The sequence below is a fragment of the Scardinius erythrophthalmus genome, assembly GCF_964197995.2.
Source record: "Scardinius erythrophthalmus genome assembly, chromosome: 7".
NCBI classification, from domain to species: Eukaryota; Metazoa; Chordata; class Actinopteri; order Cypriniformes; family Leuciscidae; genus Scardinius; species Scardinius erythrophthalmus.
Window position 1 is genome coordinate 15,483,557 of NC_138227.1, and position 17,280 is coordinate 15,500,836.

Sequence of the window (17,280 nt, forward strand, 5' to 3'; positions counted from 1 at the left end):
GCAAATAGAATGGTTTTTACACAGAGTGCTACAGTATGTTGAATGTTCCCGTGAACATCCGTCCGCCCCTCACACTATTCTGGCCTGTTTCCACAGAGAGGAACAGACTACAGCCCTGCGTAGAGAGGTTCAATACGGCCACGCTTGGGGGAGTCAGAACAGCTCCTGGCTCGGCTTCAGATGATCAGCATGTTTTTTTAGGCATGTGATGACACAAGCACAGTGTCACAAGATGTTCCCATCCCGGCATAAAAACCTGCTGTGTGCGCCTCCGTGTCATTGCGCTAGAATTTGCCTTAATGCAGCTGTAGAGGGCTTGAGATTCAGGGATTCTGGGTCTAAAAATATATGTGGCTCTAATCTAAATCCATATGAATGTGGCAGACACACACAAAGGTTTCTGTATTTCAAGACTCTGAGACTTGGCACAGAAGTGAACTCGATCATAACTTTACTTCTTGAAGTAGACGTTGTCTTCCTCCCAGAACCAAGTGTAGGTCAGGTTGCCAGGATACGCCTCTGCTTGGCACGTAAATTGGGCATTCTGGGAAATGTTAACAGTGATGTTCTCAGGTGGTGACACGATGTATGGAGGACCTGGTGGAGGCAAACAGTGACAGGGGTTATAGACAGACAAACAGGGAAGAACCAATTGTGAGCTATAAAGTTGCAACTAAAAGAAACAAAATTGCACTTGTGAGATATAAAATCAAAATTTAGTCTGGCTATCACCAGACCAAGCTCAATCTTTTAAGATTGAACATTGGTCTGGGGAGTCTGCTATGTATTTTCTACTGCACAAGAGTCGTGATCAACGGGCATAGTTCAAATGACTCTGTACGCAATTGGATGGTCCTTCAACCAATCAGACCAACGATCCGGGTGACGTACTTTGCAGAGCGACGCGAAAACCAAACGTGTTGATCAGCGGTTTGCCGAAGCAGCAATGGAATCGAGCGATTTTTGCAAGTTGTGCAAAAAAAACATGAAAGTTAGTGGTATTTACACCCACTCGAGCGATTTGTTTGCTAAAAAGAAGCCATTGAGCATCGTCGAGAGGTTAAAAGGAATTGGATTGGATTAAACCCGCCAATAGCGCGCCAGGTGGATAAGCCAGTTTGTGATTGGTTCCCGCAAATTTGTAATGGAAGCAGGATAGATAAATGTACAGGTTTCAATCCTGAGCTGCAGGGCGAAATCAAATCGCCAACAGGGTTCAAATCAAAATTATGAGAAAGTCGCAAGTCTCAATTGAAACAGACACATTTGTAAGATACAAAAAGTTGCAATTACAAAATATAGTTGCAATTATGAGAATCTTGCCAAACAAAGATAATAAGACTAATCGAGAACAACCAAATGCAACACAAGACTAATTAACACACCAATGAACCAGTGACAGGACCAAACAGAAGAATAGGACTAACTATGAATAGGTATAACCAAGTAAAAGCCGTGAAGCAAAACCCAAAACTGCTACACTAGTATCTTATTTTATTTTTCTTTAGAATATTCACAAACCAGAGAAACAAGTTGTCTAAATAAGAGTAAACTCACCGCTAACATGCTATTTGAGTGCACATTCAAAACAAAATTAGAGGTGCTAGCTTTTTGCCCGCTAACTTTCTTTTTCTTAGCGTGTTTACTCCAAACACATTTTGTGTTTGTTTAAATAAACCAAGGGACCGGAATTATTGTCTGTGTTAATCGACCACATGCCACAGATGTGGTATTCCTTCCAATTATCCTAATTCTCCTCCGTGTTTATCTGTACATAAACCTGTCTAATAAAGACAGCAAAGATCCTACTGTCAGACCTTCCCACAGAGAGTATTATCCTTCCCACATGAGGCTGTCACCGAAATTGCCAATAGGCTCTTAATTAGACGTGTGGGTAGGCAGGAATACTGTCGTGACACTCGGACCGCTGTGAGATTTGTGAGTGCTCTGCAGAAAGGTACAGCGTGAACATTGCTTTTAGCACAAACAAACCTATGACTAACTGTGAAATATCTTCTAATTTTAATGTGTAGACTACGCTCAGCTCCCTGGATGTGTCCTTAATGTGCGGTAAATGACACTGCATCTAAGGGGATTATTGACAGTAGCGTAGCTTTGCTTATTAATGAAATCGCGAAAGGCATCACTTGAAAGCGTCTAAAAATATCCCCGCCGTTGCTCATGCTCGTGTTATTGAAGCAGGTTTTAACTAGAGTGCCTCTCCGGAGGCTTCATGAGAATATTGCTTTTTGTAAAAACAATATTGCTAGTTTACTAAACAAAACAGCCCATGGCCAAGGCAATTTTGGCTCGGCACAGTTCATATGTGTCTCCATCTGACTCACTGGTGCTTAGACAAGAGCAGACGATTCCCTTCTAAATCACTCCAGATAAAGCTCTTAATTCCAGGTAGGGCAGACGATCTAGCTCTCAAATATGTCAGATGATCAAATATTATATTTCGTTTCGACGTTTATGTACTTTCTCAGGGGTGCGTTTCCTGTACAACAATGTATCTCGCTGATTAACAATCATAGTACGATGCCTCATTGGAGAAACTAGCATGGTTGCACCTCGGCCGTTTGAACCACATTGGTTCAACAATTTCTGTCGTTAAAGTCGTTGCGCATGTGGAGGAACAATAACTTCTGCTTATGAATCTATTCCCCGAGATGCTGCTGTAATGAACATGGCATCTAATGACTACTTCACTCTTGTGTTCCATGTCATTTTGCTTTATATTTTGTTTAATTCATCGCGGGTTCCCTCATTAATCAAACTCCAAAGTTCCCTTGTGTAATTTAACACATAATAAAATGACTCACAGTGACAACGTTCACGTAAATAACTGAAATTATTATTTTTCTGATCATTCTTATTACAACATCTCTGTCACGGTTACCGTTGGTTTCTGCACTACATTACCCAAGATTCCCTCTAGCACACCTGCACTCACTCTCAGGATCATTAATCACCCGCACCTGTTCCCAATCATTAACCTCATCAGTCAACGCATAAAACATTCCCTGTGATTTCAGTCTGGGTCAAGCCTCCAACAGGAACAGACCATAATCCGTTGTCTCCGTTTCCTCTGACACATCCAGACTTCAAGCTGTAATGTATACTTACCTGAAACACTCACCTTTATGTCATTGTTGTGCTGTCTTCAGAAATCCTGTCTGAGTCCATGCTGCCTGAGATCCTGTGTTCCTTTGAGTTTCCAGTGTTTCAACTGAGTTTGTTTGATTGCCGATCTGCATCTGAAAGAGAAGAGACAAAGATTACTGAACTGAGATTGCTTGACGTCAACTTATCCAAAGTGAAAGTGCTTACCTGCTTTTCACCCCACAACGAGTTTCCTTCACGACTTCTGCACTTAAATTGAGTGAATACTCACCTCGCACTCTGATCATCTGTAAATAAAGCTGTGTTTGATTCACTTACCTCTGTCTCCTGGTCTGTATCCTGACAGAAGGCTTGACCTCATACCGTTATGGATCCTACACAGCCCGCAGACCGTGCTTCCGTGAACCCCATGAAATACACTATGTTCAACCAGAAGGATAAGCAGGCTTTTGTGGGAACCCGCCAAGCTGTGTTCAGGGGGATCCGTGGAGGTCACAGAGGAGGATGTGGGCGATATGGGGCCGGACACTTTCTCCAGAGCCAACATCTACGTGTTCAACCAGATCTTCACATCCAGTCCTATCCTCATCTCATCAGTTCAATCAAACTTATCTCCAGGGATGATGACTTCTCTGATCTCCCTCCTCTCATCAGCCCAGCCGAACCAGAGCCTGTTATCTGCCCAGCTAAATCTGAGCACATCGTCTGCCTAGCGGAGCCTGCACTTCCCGCCAGTCCAGCCGAGCCTGCACTTCACGCCAGTCCAGCCGAGCCTGCACTTCACGCCAGTCCAGCCGAGCCTGCACTTCACGCCAGTCCAGCCGAGCCTGCACTTCACGCCAGTCCAGCCGAGCCTGCGACTGAGAGCGTCATGCCCGCCGAGACTGAGAGCGTCATGCCCGCCGAGACTGAGAGCGTCATGCCCGCCGAGACTGAGAGCGCCATGCCCGCCGAGACTGAGAGCGTCATGCCCCCAGAGCCAGTCGTCGGCCCAGAAGTTCCGAGTCCAGTTCCGAGTCCAGTCCTCGAGCAAGAGCCAGAGCCAGTCCTCGAGCAAGAGCCAGAGCCAGAGCCAGTCCTCGAGCAAGAGCCAGAGCCAGTCCTCGAGCAAGAGCCAGAGCCAGTCCTCGAGCAAGAGCCAGAGCCAGTCCTCGAGCAAGAGCCAGAGCCAGTCCTCGAGCAAGAGCCAGAGCCAGTTGTCGGCCCAGATGAGCCGAGTCCAGTTCCGAGTCCAGTTCCGGAGCAAGAGCCAGTCTTCAAGCAAGAGCCAGAGCCAGCCTACGAGCAAGAGCCTGAGCCAGTCCTCGAGCAAGAGCCAGAGCCAGTCCTCGAGCAAGAGCCAGAGCCAGTTGTCGGCCCAGATGAGCCGAGTCCAGTTCCGAGTCCAGTTCCGAGTCCAGTTCCGAGTCCAGTTCCGAGTCCAGTTCCGAGTCCAGTTCCGAGTCCAGTTCCGAGTCCAGTTCCGAGTCCAGTTCCGAGTCCAGTTCCGAGTCCAGTTCCGAGTCCAGTTCCGGAGCAAGAGCCAGTCTTCAAGCAAGAGCCAGAGCCAGAGCCAGCCTACGAGCAAGAGCCAGTGCCAGTCTTCCCAAAAGCTCTTCCTTCGCCGCTGGTCTCACCCAGCTTAAAGCCCTCTTCGCCGCTGATCCTGCACAGCCCCGAGCTGCCTTCGTCGCTGGTCCTATCCAGCCTAGAGCTGCTTTCTCCCCCTGCCTCATCTAGCCATGTATCAAAACCTGACAAGTTCTCCATTAAAATTTTGGGGGGGCGCAGTATACCTGCTAGGGGGACCGCGGAGGTCTTTACGACAAGGTTCCCAGTGTCACCATGGCAACCTGAAAAAATATCACCACCATGGCCACCCGAAGGGTCCTCACCACCATGGCCACCCGAAGGGTCCTCACCACCATGGCCACCCGAAGGGTCCTCACCACCATGGCCACCCGAAGGGTCCTCACCACCATGGCCACCCGAAGGGTCCTCACCGCCATGGCCACCCGAAGGGTCCTCACCGCCATGGCCACCCGAAGGGACAGCTCCGCCCTGGACACCCGAGGGTCCGACAGCTCCGCCCTGGCCACGCCCACAGCCTGCTCCGCCCTGGTCCCCTGACCAGCCTGCTCTGCCTGGACCGTCCTGGAATCTAGGATGCCCACCCTCCCACCCCTTTGGATGTTATACGGCGCGAGGACGCGCCTTCGGAGAGGGGGGGGTACTGTCACGGTTACCGTTGGTTTCTGCACTACATTACCCAAGATTCCCTCTAGCACACCTGCACTCACTCTCAGGATCATTAATCACCCGCACCTGTTCCCAATCATTAACCTCATCAGTCAACGCATAAAACATTCCCTGTGATTTCAGTCTGGGTCAAGCCTCCAACAGGAACAGACCATAATCCGTTGTCTCCGTTTCCTCTGACACATCCAGACTTCAAGCTGTAATGTATACTTACCTGAAACACTCACCTTTATGTCATTGTTGTGCTGTCTTCAGAAATCCTGTCTGAGTCCATGCTGCCTGAGATCCTGTGTTCCTTTGAGTTTCCAGTGTTTCAACTGAGTTTGTTTGATTGCCGATCTGCATCTGAAAGAGAAGAGACAAAGATTACTGAACTGAGATTGCTTGACGTCAACTTATCCAAAGTGAAAGTGCTTACCTGCTTTTCACCCCACAACGAGTTTCCTTCACGACTTCTGCACTTAAATTGAGTGAATACTCACCTCGCACTCTGATCATCTGTAAATAAAGCTGTGTTTGATTCACTTACCTCTGTCTCCTGGTCTGTATCCTGACAATCTCACAGCAAAAGATCACAAAATAAGTCTAATGTATTTTAACAAACTCAATGTCCAAATAAAAATGCATTAAAACGGATTTTCAAACTGGGATGTGTTTTAGGGATATTAAAGTTAACAAGATATTTCTTAAATTCGTTTAAAAGCTGGTTTAAAGTCATGAGATTAATCAGGATTATTTTATTCTTTTGAAAGCCTTGTTTTAAATATTAACAAAAAAAAGATTTATAGATCTCATTACTTTAATAATACGCAGAAAAGATGTCAATGTAATGCAAAGAATATATTCTATAGTTCATTTTTGAATAATTAGCTTCGCCATTAATACTGTGACCAAAGCCAATTATTTTGGAAACAACTTCTTTATCATTTCAAGCTTAATATTTTTCACACACAGCATAAATGTTAGCCTGGGAAAACCCAGACAACTTCCGGCAAATTTAGATTTGCTCTGCAAGTAGTCTGGCAAAGAGCTCATTCAAGCCCATTTCTAATTCGTCGAAATCGCGAAAACCAATCAGAAATGTTGAGGCGGGCTTTACACAATGACGATCGCTCTGATTGGTTTTAGGTCTATCCAATTGCGCCCAGAGGCATTTGAGCAACGTCCGTTGGTGAAAGCGCACCAACTTTTAAATGCGTTATTATATTCAAATTGCAAACACATGAGGACAGTCTCCATGAAAGACCCACTGGCAGATGAACGTGCTGCTACATTTCTCTCCGAAACGGTAGGAAATTAAATTAGATTTAATAGAGGATTTTAACTGTGACAAGATGATTGACAGGGCAGTTTACGTGACAGGATGCACGCGACAGATCCGTCCGATAAAGATGACGAAGTAGTATGTCCCAAAGCTTGCCTACTTTTTTGCTACACATTCAAAAGTAAATACCTTTTCTTCACAAAAAGAGTACATACTTTTATGGCGTAGTGTAACTTAGGCGAATTGGGACGTAGCATATGGATTACACGATGACGGTCGCTCTGATTGGTTTTAGGTCTATCCAGTTGCGCCCAGAGCCATTTGAGCGACGTCCGTTGGTGACGCCCCTTTGGAAATGAGTTATTAATGAAGCTTTGCCAGACCATAACTCAGTTACTACTGAGAATTGTCTGGTTTTAACCAGGCTACATAAATGTGTCTTTATACATGAAATTACATAGACGTCACTAATTTTTGAGAAATTATTTTGGGCTCCTTGGAAACAAAAAGTTTGAAAACCATGCATTAAAAATGATTTAGATTTATTATATATAATATAATATTTATTATAAATCAGCTAGCCATTAGCAGGAAATGTAGAGAGTATGGATAAGAAGCTCCAGATATCCTGTACATGTCCTGGTGCTCTATGATCACACGTGTCCTCTAAATTCTCTGTTTCCCAGCGAAGGATGTGTTAGCGTGCTGCTCTGTATTCACAGCCATGCTCCACTGCCATAAATCTGACTGCAGTGAAAGCCACAAAGCCAATGACAGGCAGCTTGCTCATGTTTGCTGTCAAACTGTACACGGTCGACGGATAATAAACTGAACCACTTCATCATTCTGTACTAATGCTAAGGCCATATGGGGGAGACTGTGGTACCAGTACCAGGTGCTGACTCAAAGTGAATGATGATTATTCTTAAAGTCTTTCTAAAGAATTAAAAACTTTTTGTCAACTTCAATGTTTTAAGTCAAAATTTCAACATTTTTGCCATAATTATGACTTTTGACATTATTATTTATTTTATTAAGACTTAACCCAAAAATGAAAATTAGCCCATGATTTACCCTCAAGTCATCCTAGGTGTATATGACATTCTGCTTTCAGACGAATACAATCAGAGTTATCTTAAAAAATATCCTGACTCTTCCAAGCTTTATAATGGCAGTGAAAGGCTGTTTCTGTTTTGAAGTCCATAAAAGTGCATCTATCCATCCAAGGGCGTAGATTTGGTTTGAACATTGGGGGGGTTGAAGTTTGGGTCTGCATATTTTTCATGTGATCATGGTATAAATATTGGGGGGGTTGTAATGCATCGATTTAAATATTAGGGGGGTTATCTCCCCCCCAACCCCCCCACAAACTACGCCCCTGTATCCATCATAAAAAGGCATCTATCCATCATAAAAGTGCTCCACACGTCTTCGGGGGGTTAATAAAGGCCTTCTGAAGCGAAGCCATACTCAGTACTTCTTCCACCACTGAAATCCTGACAATAATTTTTAACGCCAAAAGAGGGTTTGGGCTGGCGCAAGCTGTTAGTAAATCTGGCCCATAGTATCTCATAATTTCTATCTCATATTTATTACTTAGTATCTCAATTTCCACTTTTTGTGAATTTTTGCCTGGTGTATGTCATAACTATAGTTTACTAGGGATCGGAACTGACACAAATTTCACGATTCGATTTCGATTTCAATTCAATTCGATTTTCAATTTGATTTGATACTGATTCATTAGTATATATATCAAGTACAGTACATGGCAAATTTTCTCAAGGAAAGAAAATCTCTCAAATAATGCTGTAGACTTTACAGGAAGTCAGTTGGTACTACATTACTGTATTAAGGTTTAAATTAACTGATTTGTATACAAAAAGTTAAATTACACACTAGGAAGTTTTTATAATAATAAAGTTGTTCGGTTTCTACTCCAATTCGTTGTTTGAAATATAAACATTTAAATGGTGGCTGTCATAAAACGTGATGAATTTATTCAAACATACATTAAATATTGAAGAACAGTAAAATATATAATGAATTTGTAATATAGAGCATAATATATTTAGCGAAATGCTCCTCGAAAATGCGAAAAGCTTGAATGGCTTTTCTGAGGAAAATGTAACATTACATGACATTTTTTACAAGCTGTTTTATTGAAGTCTTACTGTGGTTGAAACACTGCAATTACATGAGACATGATAAGGATTTCGGTAAATTGTACTGTATCCTTCAACATACCTTCTGATGTTCATTAATGTTTATTTCGTGCTGTAAAAATGATCCTTTCACGTGCGCTTGATCTGGGGGTCTTGATCGAAGACAGAGGGTCTTACTGTAAATATCCGAGATATTAAAGTGATCTCCACTCCATTTTCCTTTCTTATGGATCACCAACTAGACCAGCACAAGCCCAGCACAAACTAGTCTGACCACCAGCATCGAAAATCAGAAAGGAAGTAAGGAATACCTGCAGTTATGATGAAGATATATAAAATCCTTGTGTGAACTACAGGCAAATAAATAAACAAGCCACTCTGAAGGTGTGTATACAAGGCACAAGTGGTAACCGTAAACCCACAGTATATCAACTCCATCGCTCTGAGCAGGGCTGTAAACAGCTTCTACTGGAAGGCTCCATTAGGAGCTGAGTGACAGGAAGTGATCTATGCAGATGGAGCGGGCTGAACGTATTGACTGCGGCAGATGTGCTTAGAGTGACGAGACGTAAAGGCCAGACTTTGACAACACTGATGTGTCCATACGCAGATTCACTAAAAGAGACTAATTAACCAGGGAGCACAGAGGGATTCGCATCTTTGCAGCTAGTATTGACGGGACGGGATGACCACAGTAGCAAGTAAGATGACAAACATTGACCGTGAAGGACGTTTTCTGGCTTCTCCCGACTATCAGTACCGGAAATTTCCTTTTTGTGTATTAGATGCGCCTGTTTATTGTATATGTATCTAATTTCTGGAGAAGGAAAGTGAATGGATATGTGTTGCACCACAGATACTGCAGACCTCACCTTGCACCAGCAGGCGGGTTGTGTGTAGCGCCTCCCCCTGGTCACTGTGGGCACGGCAGCTGTAGGCCCCCCGGTCCTCCCGCATGATGGCCTGCACTGTCAGACTGCCGTCAGTCACCTACAGAGAGATTACAAGCAAAAACATGGGTTCAAAACACAAATATAACATATTATATAATATAATTATAAATACAATATAATATAATATAATATAATATAATATACACATCATATTCAATTTTCATTTAATACAAAAAAGTATTCATAACTCTTTACAATAATGTTAATTTCAACATTTACTACTACATTATTAAAATCAAAAGTTGTATTTGTTAACCTTAGTTAATGCACTGTGAACTAATATGAACAAACAATAAATGACTGTATTTTTGATTAACAAACTAATATCGAGCAATACATTTGTTATAGTATCTTTGTTAATGTTAATGTTAGTTAATACATTAACTAATGTTTATAAAGACCTTACTGTAAAGAGTTAATAAATTGTCAAAATCACATTTATAATATAGTTTAAAACTAATATTATAATATAATATTAATATAATAATATTATACTTTTTAGATAATACATATTTAATCAAAATTTAGCATTTTAACAATAAACATTTTGTGCTTTCTAAAGGCCGATAGGAAATTGACAGCATTTTTTTTAACAATAAAAAATAAATAAAAATTTAAAAAACTAACCACATGACATTTATTATACTTTTACTTCTGCATTAATTTATTTCTACTAAAATGTATAGCAATAAAATTGTTAAAACTTGTAAATGTATAAACATGTATAAAATAGAGCTTCAATTGATATTTTAATTACATTTTAAATGAATGTTAATATCAGACTATTTACACTAAATTCAAGGCCTTGTTGCATTAATGTTGCAGTTTAAACATATTTCAAGCCACGTTGAAGTGTAAAAAGAGATTATGCATTCTTTTGCTTGTGCGCTTTTTGTAACAAACCAATTAAAATATCTCAGTTTCCCCATCTGAGCCTGAGAGTGCAGTTGCGTCTTCCCGAACAGCACACGGGTGACATGAATTATTGCGTGGGTTCCTGACAGGACGTTTTAGAAAAGGAGTGGGTCGCGTCTTATTCCCTGCACGTCAATTGCTTTAGCCAGAAGAGACTGGCCTTATTGTTCCTCCCACACAATATCCCAAGGTGTGTCAAGTCCTGCTGGACGGTTGACACAATCCTCCCGGCCTGTTCCATCACAATCCTGTCGCTGACAGACACATCACACTTGATGACCCAGACGAGAGGAGGTAATAAACTCTCTCAAACACTGTGTGTGTGCAGAGAGATCTAATTTAAACACGCTGCTGTGGAGGAGGGCAGGGTGAGAAACAAGCTCTGTGCATCGAGACAAGACATCTGTGCCTCTTGCTCTTTAGTGTGTGTGTGTGTTCCTTCATCACATTCCTCCATTTCTCTAACTTCTAGCCATGGAAGCGGGGAAAAGAATGGAGGACCACCGGCCTCCTCACCACTGTTCTTAAAGGTGAGGTCACGACACACTTCTTTTGAGTAAATGTCTGGGACTGTGGCTGGTTAGCAGTGGGAACAGCTTTTAAAAGTAAGAGCCAAGAAGCTGAAGCAGAGTGCTTTCTCCTCACAGAAGAAATAATTAAATATAGATTTGATACAATCTAATTGCAGCCGAATCGAGATTAATCACAGCATATGGGGCAATTTACTAAATGTGACAGAGAATTGCTAAGGCTGCTGCCAGCATTTACATTCACTGACATAAAAGTCAAGTGGGATTGTTTACGTGGAGTTTCGGGATTAAGCACATACGGCTCTTTTCTCAGAGGTACTTTTTATAATTTTTTCATTCAAATAAAAATGAAATAAAAAAGTAGCTGGTGCTACATTAAAAAAATGCCACTTTGAAATTTTGTTTTATAATGCAAAGACATTCTAATGCTGTAATACATTTATGTTAAAACAATAATTGTAATTACATGCAATTTTATTATGCTATTTACATATATATATATATATATATATATATATATATATATATATATATATATATATATATATATACAGTGCTATGCATAAGTTTAGACACCCATGCTAAAGTTGACTAAAAAGAGAAATAAAAAATCATCTTTTGGAAATTGAACTTAATGCCTTAATTAAAAAAATTAGGAAAAATCCAACCTTTAAGGACACCAATTTTCTTTGTGAATGAATAATGTATCATAAATAAATAAATGTTCTTCCTTAAAATACAGGGTGCATAAGTCTGGACGCCCCTATGTTAAATTCCCATAGAGGCAGGCAGACTTTAATTTTTAAAGGCCAGTTACTTCATGGATCTAGGATACTATGCATCCTGATAAAGTTCCCTTGGCCTTTGGAATTAAAATAGCCCCACATCATCACATAGCCTTCACCATACCTAGAGATTGGCATGGTTTTATTTCAGTTAGACTAATAGCTGCTTTGATTTGCATTGAGAGATGATCTTATGGAAAGTACTCCATGCCAATCTCTAGGTATGGTGAAGGCTATGTGATGATGTGGGGCTATTTTAATTCCAAAGGCCAAGGGAACTTTATCAGGATGCATAGAATCCTGGATCCATGAAGTAACTGGCCTTTAAAAACAAAAATCTGCCTGCCTCTATGGGAATTTAACATAGGGGTGTCCAGACTTATGCACCCTGTATTTTAAGGAAGAACATTTATTTATTTACGATACATTATTCATTCACAAAGAATATTGGTGTCCTTAAAGGTTGGATTTGTCCTATTTTTTTTAATTAAGGCATTAAGTTCAATTTCCAAAAGATGATTTTTTATTCCTCTTTTTAGTCAACTTTAGCATGGGTGTCTAAACTTATGCATAGCACTGTATATATATAATGCAAAATACATAATTAATAGTCATTTAAATATAACATTAATTTGTTTAATATTAATAAACAATAATTCATTAATCTTTTTTATGTTTTGTATGAAAGGTTTGCTGCTATAATAAATGCCACTCAATTTGATATTTTATTATATCATGCAAAGACATGCTAATTTATAATAATTTGAATATAAATAAAAAGCATTATGTAACAAAATGTTAAATTCAAATTTTGTTTATAACACAATAATATTTTAATTGTATAAATTCATTCTGCTAAAGACATGATAGTCTTTAAAAGTAATTTGATAATAAAAAAATGTAATTTAGTTAATGGTTAAATTCAATAAATAGATACAAATATTTTGCATGTTTTATTTAAAGTTTGCAGCTATAATAAAAAATACCACTGTGTTTGGTATATTGTTATATAATGCAAAGCCGTGCTAAAGTGTCCAAATGTGGGAGTTCACGCCTCACCCGCCAAACAGCTTATAAGACATCACAAACGTGACCTTTTGGGAATACGCTCCACAGTGCTGTGAAGCGATGCCACTGGGTTGGAGAATAACCTTGCTAAGAGCGGCCATGAAAGAAAAACAGCAGCCAGCCATCACTTCCTGTTCATCAGTCGCCGGTGAGTAAGAGTGGCAGGCAGAATACGGCAAATGGCATTCAAACACGCCTCGTGTAAATGCTAGCTGTGACCGAAAAAAACGCTGGGAAATGCGGAACAAGACGAATGCGGTGCAGGTGGCTGTAGTCTAGAACAGATGAAAGCGAACATTCAGATGTAAGACAGAAGCAGCTACACTGTCTCTCTTGTCTTTTATTTGTCTGTTTCCTCAGGGATATCTCCTCAGATGTGCTGAGAGGCAATGCCTACTGGAGCCAGACTGACTGCCTGTTCTGTCAAATCCTGCGCCGCCTCCTCCCCTGCATCCTGCATGCAGTGTAAGTTGGAAACACGCTTGTCAGTTTTTCTCCATTCCCACTGCAGGCGTGTGCTCTTCAACTGTCAGACCCTCGACGCGGGCCCTGACTGACAGAGCCTTTTCTTACAAATAGCTTGTGATGATTCACGCTTCCATTTCCAAAAGAAAAATGAGACGGCACGATTCACTGCAGATCAAATTAACGGCTAGACTAAATTCACACTGGCTATATTTGGAGACAAAAGTACATTGTCAATGTTCTAATTTATCAAGGCAGCAGCTAACCAAAATGAAATGCTACATCATCATCATCTGATAAATTGTTCACACACAATGAGTTTTGACCATCTAAACAAATTTAAAACAAGATAAATCTACTTAATCTATAAAACAATATAATATAATATAATATAATCTATCTCATTTTTAATTTTCTTGGTTTCTGCATTAACTTCACCATATTTTCAAGATTCCATTCTCAAATGTGCGGTTATATATGATTTGTGTAAGACGTTTCTTATGCTCACCACCATTTATTTGATCAAACTACAATAAAAACAGTAATATTATTACAATTTTTTTAAAATATTTTAAAATGTAATTTATTTCAAAATTTTCAGTCTCATTACTCCAGTCTTCAGTCACATGATCCTTCAGAAATCATTCAAAAATCCTGATCTGGGGCCAGTTGCATAAACATAGCCATTATGTTAAGACTGTGTCTTAAGAACTAGTATGACCAACTAGCTGTTAGTTAGGTGTAATCAGTCTTACTTTTCAGGTATCAATTTAGACCAATCTACGTCTTTATTTAACTTGAAAAAATGATGAACAGTCTTAAAGAAAAAAATGTCTAACTTGTGAGACTAGTCTGAGCAGTTTATGCAACTGGTGCTCAAGAAACATTTCTTATTATCAATGTTGAAAACAGTGCTTAATATTTGTGTGGAAAATGTGATACTTTTTTCAGGGTTCTCTAATGCATAGCATTTATTTCGATTACAAATCTTTTGTAACATTATAAATGTCTTTACAGTCACTTTTGATAAATTTAATGAATTTCTTGTTGAATAAAAGTATTAATTCCTTTCTTGCTTCTCAAATAAATTAATCTAGTTTTAGTTATTTTTTACTGGAAAACAAGCCAAAAACACTGAAAAGCAAGAGCACAGTTACCATGTATTTCTTGTTGCTGGTCAGCTGATCCCCCTCTCTCAGCCAGGTGACCACCGGCTTGGGGTTTCCATAGGCAGTGCAGGTCAGAGTAATGCTGCCGCCCTCCCTCGCCTCCACGTACTGCGGTGGCGTGTCCGCGAACGTAGGGGGCGCTGGAAGAGAAACAAAGGACAGGTTCAGTACAGATTCTTATATATTCAATATTCTCACGTGTTCAGGACCCCATAGAGAACTTGTAAGGCTCTCTGTTAAGCTCTTCAGCCACAGAGAACAACCTCTAGGTACCAGTATCATAGTCTCTCGTAGCCAGACCTTCAGACTGATGGCAGAAGGTCTGGACTCTAGGACCGCCAAGGACCGCCCAAGAGGACGTTTGACTGACATGCAACGCAACCAATCACAGTTCGCTTTGTTCCGCGTCATGTTTAAGGGCGTGGCAATATAATGTCGATGTCCCTACAATAACAGACCAGTATGGATCTAATAAATTATTCATTCAAGAATGTTTTGCAAGTTTACTGCAACAATGGAGCCGCGTACTTCACGTACTTCACGTACATTTGAAAATCCAGCGTTTAGTTGATCCTGGTAAGTAAACACAACGGCTTTCTTCTTCCACGAGGGCTATTTGTTGCCATGCGGACCGATAAAGAACACGACACACACGTCTCGCGGACATCCTGTAGAATTCAACCAATCAGATCGCGACTTCGAAACTCCTTAAGTGTTTCCAGAAAAGTGTGCCATATGCATTAGACATTCAGCCAACGGTCCGTGGGCGTGGCGTCTGAGGCTGAGACTACCAGGATCATCCCGAACGTCAATGCAACATCTCATGCAATCTGCAGTAGTAGCTAAAAGTGTTACGACGCGAGCACCGCCTCGACTGCACAAAATATTCCCACTACAAGTGAAAGTGAACGTTTCATGTAAAAGGGCCTTTAGTGATTGCTAGGTGTTTGTTTACTCACCCAACCCCAAGTCTCTGTTATGTGATTCAGGCCCCTTTTTCAGTGAAAGTCTATGGGCTTGTATCATTGTTTTGCCACCAATCGTAACACATCTGATCACAGTGAAAACATTTCAGCATAATTGTGCATAATCACACCTATCTTACAGGTATAAACAATCTCTAGGACTATGTGTTGTGCACTTTCAGCAATGAAATCCTTAACTTCCTCTGCATGTGGGTCACTGTTAGTCTATAGCAGTTTTGCTTTCAACAGCGCAAACACCTGGTGAAAAACAAACAAAGCAAGCAATTAATACCTCTGAACATCTGTCCATCTGTGCCTACCATGAGCTTTTTCATCCACGCTACAATCTGTTGCAGGCTAAACACAAGGGAGAAGAATTTATAGCCCAAAACATCTTGCTCATCCAATCTCTAAAAATATATATACATATATATTCCCTAGGGATGTATCACAATGGTTGACTAATCCAGCACAAAACTAGTCCATTATTGACATTGACTAGTTTATCTGGATTTTTCCTTGCGTCTCATTTTAGTTTTGATATTTTTAGCAGCAGTGCTAATTAATGTGCTGACAGCATAGCAAGCAGTTTTCACAGTAAAACTTTTCAGAAACGTTGCGTTTTAATTGAAAGCACTTCCACTATATTCTTTGACTGTATCGCATAGTGTTTTTGAGTTGTAAATAGCATTCTGTTCCATTCCAACATACCCCAGATGTTTTTGAACTTGTCTGATGTGAATGCATCCTAAAGAAATGTCTCTTAAACTAGTCACTTAGGCAACCCACCACGTCAATTCGGTCATTTTGCATATCCCTGATATTGACCCAAAGATTCTTTCTCGCTTGTTACCATTTCCATCTTTGTTTCTCTCTTAGGAAATCTCTTTGATAAACACTTGAAGGTACTTTAAGGGACAAGCAAACTCCATCACACACCTGCCCTACTTTCTGGACTTCTCTCACTGTGTGTTTTCAGGAAATCTTGGGCTCACACAGCGAATGATAAACAGAAGACATATTTCAAAAGGCACTTGTCTGAAGGTCTTTCCGCACGAACAGATGGTTTGGACAGAGCTCACTGACTAGACTCCCAACACCTCAAATTTATTTTTCTCTTACTCCGGACTTTAACTTCTGGCAAACAAACAAGCTTAGCTTTCAAATACTGATTACGGTCTAATTAATAATACCTAAATAAAATTATTTGAGAAGACAGTTTTTATATACTGAGATATATTAGCAATATATAAGCTAAACTAATTTGCTTTTGTAAATAAACCCTGCCAAAAATCTTCAATGAACCTGTAATGCAGCTTATTTGAGGACACTGATGTATATATCCAGCAGTGAGGTTAAATGTTTCACTTTATAATGCGTTTCACATTGATGCTGACCTCCATATATATTGTTAAAAAAAAAATGGTAAATGGTAAAAAAAAACGGCAGCTGTGGTTTTACCGTAAAAAATATGGTGGCAAAATTCTAGGTTTTACGGATTTAACTCAAATTTCTACGAAAAAACTACTAAGAAACAGCCATTTCAATGAAAACATATACCAAATGTGAAGTGTTACACAGAGAATTCTGGGAATGTCAATTTACGTTTTGTTTTCATTGTAAATTATACGACTTGT

The 17,280-nt window shown here is 40.3% G+C and overlaps 1 protein-coding gene across 1 annotated transcript in view; it reads right to left on the bottom strand.

Annotated features, from left to right (window-relative positions):
• The window catches only part of igsf9ba (immunoglobulin superfamily, member 9Ba), a 71,647-nt gene that overhangs the window by 20,082 nt on the left and 34,285 nt on the right, over positions 1 to 17,280 (bottom strand). Inside the window, exons 4-6 of the mRNA XM_081370727.1 lie at positions 14,667 to 14,818; positions 9,666 to 9,783; positions 456 to 597 (exon numbers count right to left, since the gene is read on the bottom strand). Of these exons, the coding sequence (XP_081226853.1) occupies positions 456 to 597; positions 9,666 to 9,783; positions 14,667 to 14,818 (412 nt within the window). The remainder of the gene's footprint in view (positions 1 to 455; positions 598 to 9,665; positions 9,784 to 14,666; positions 14,819 to 17,280) is intronic.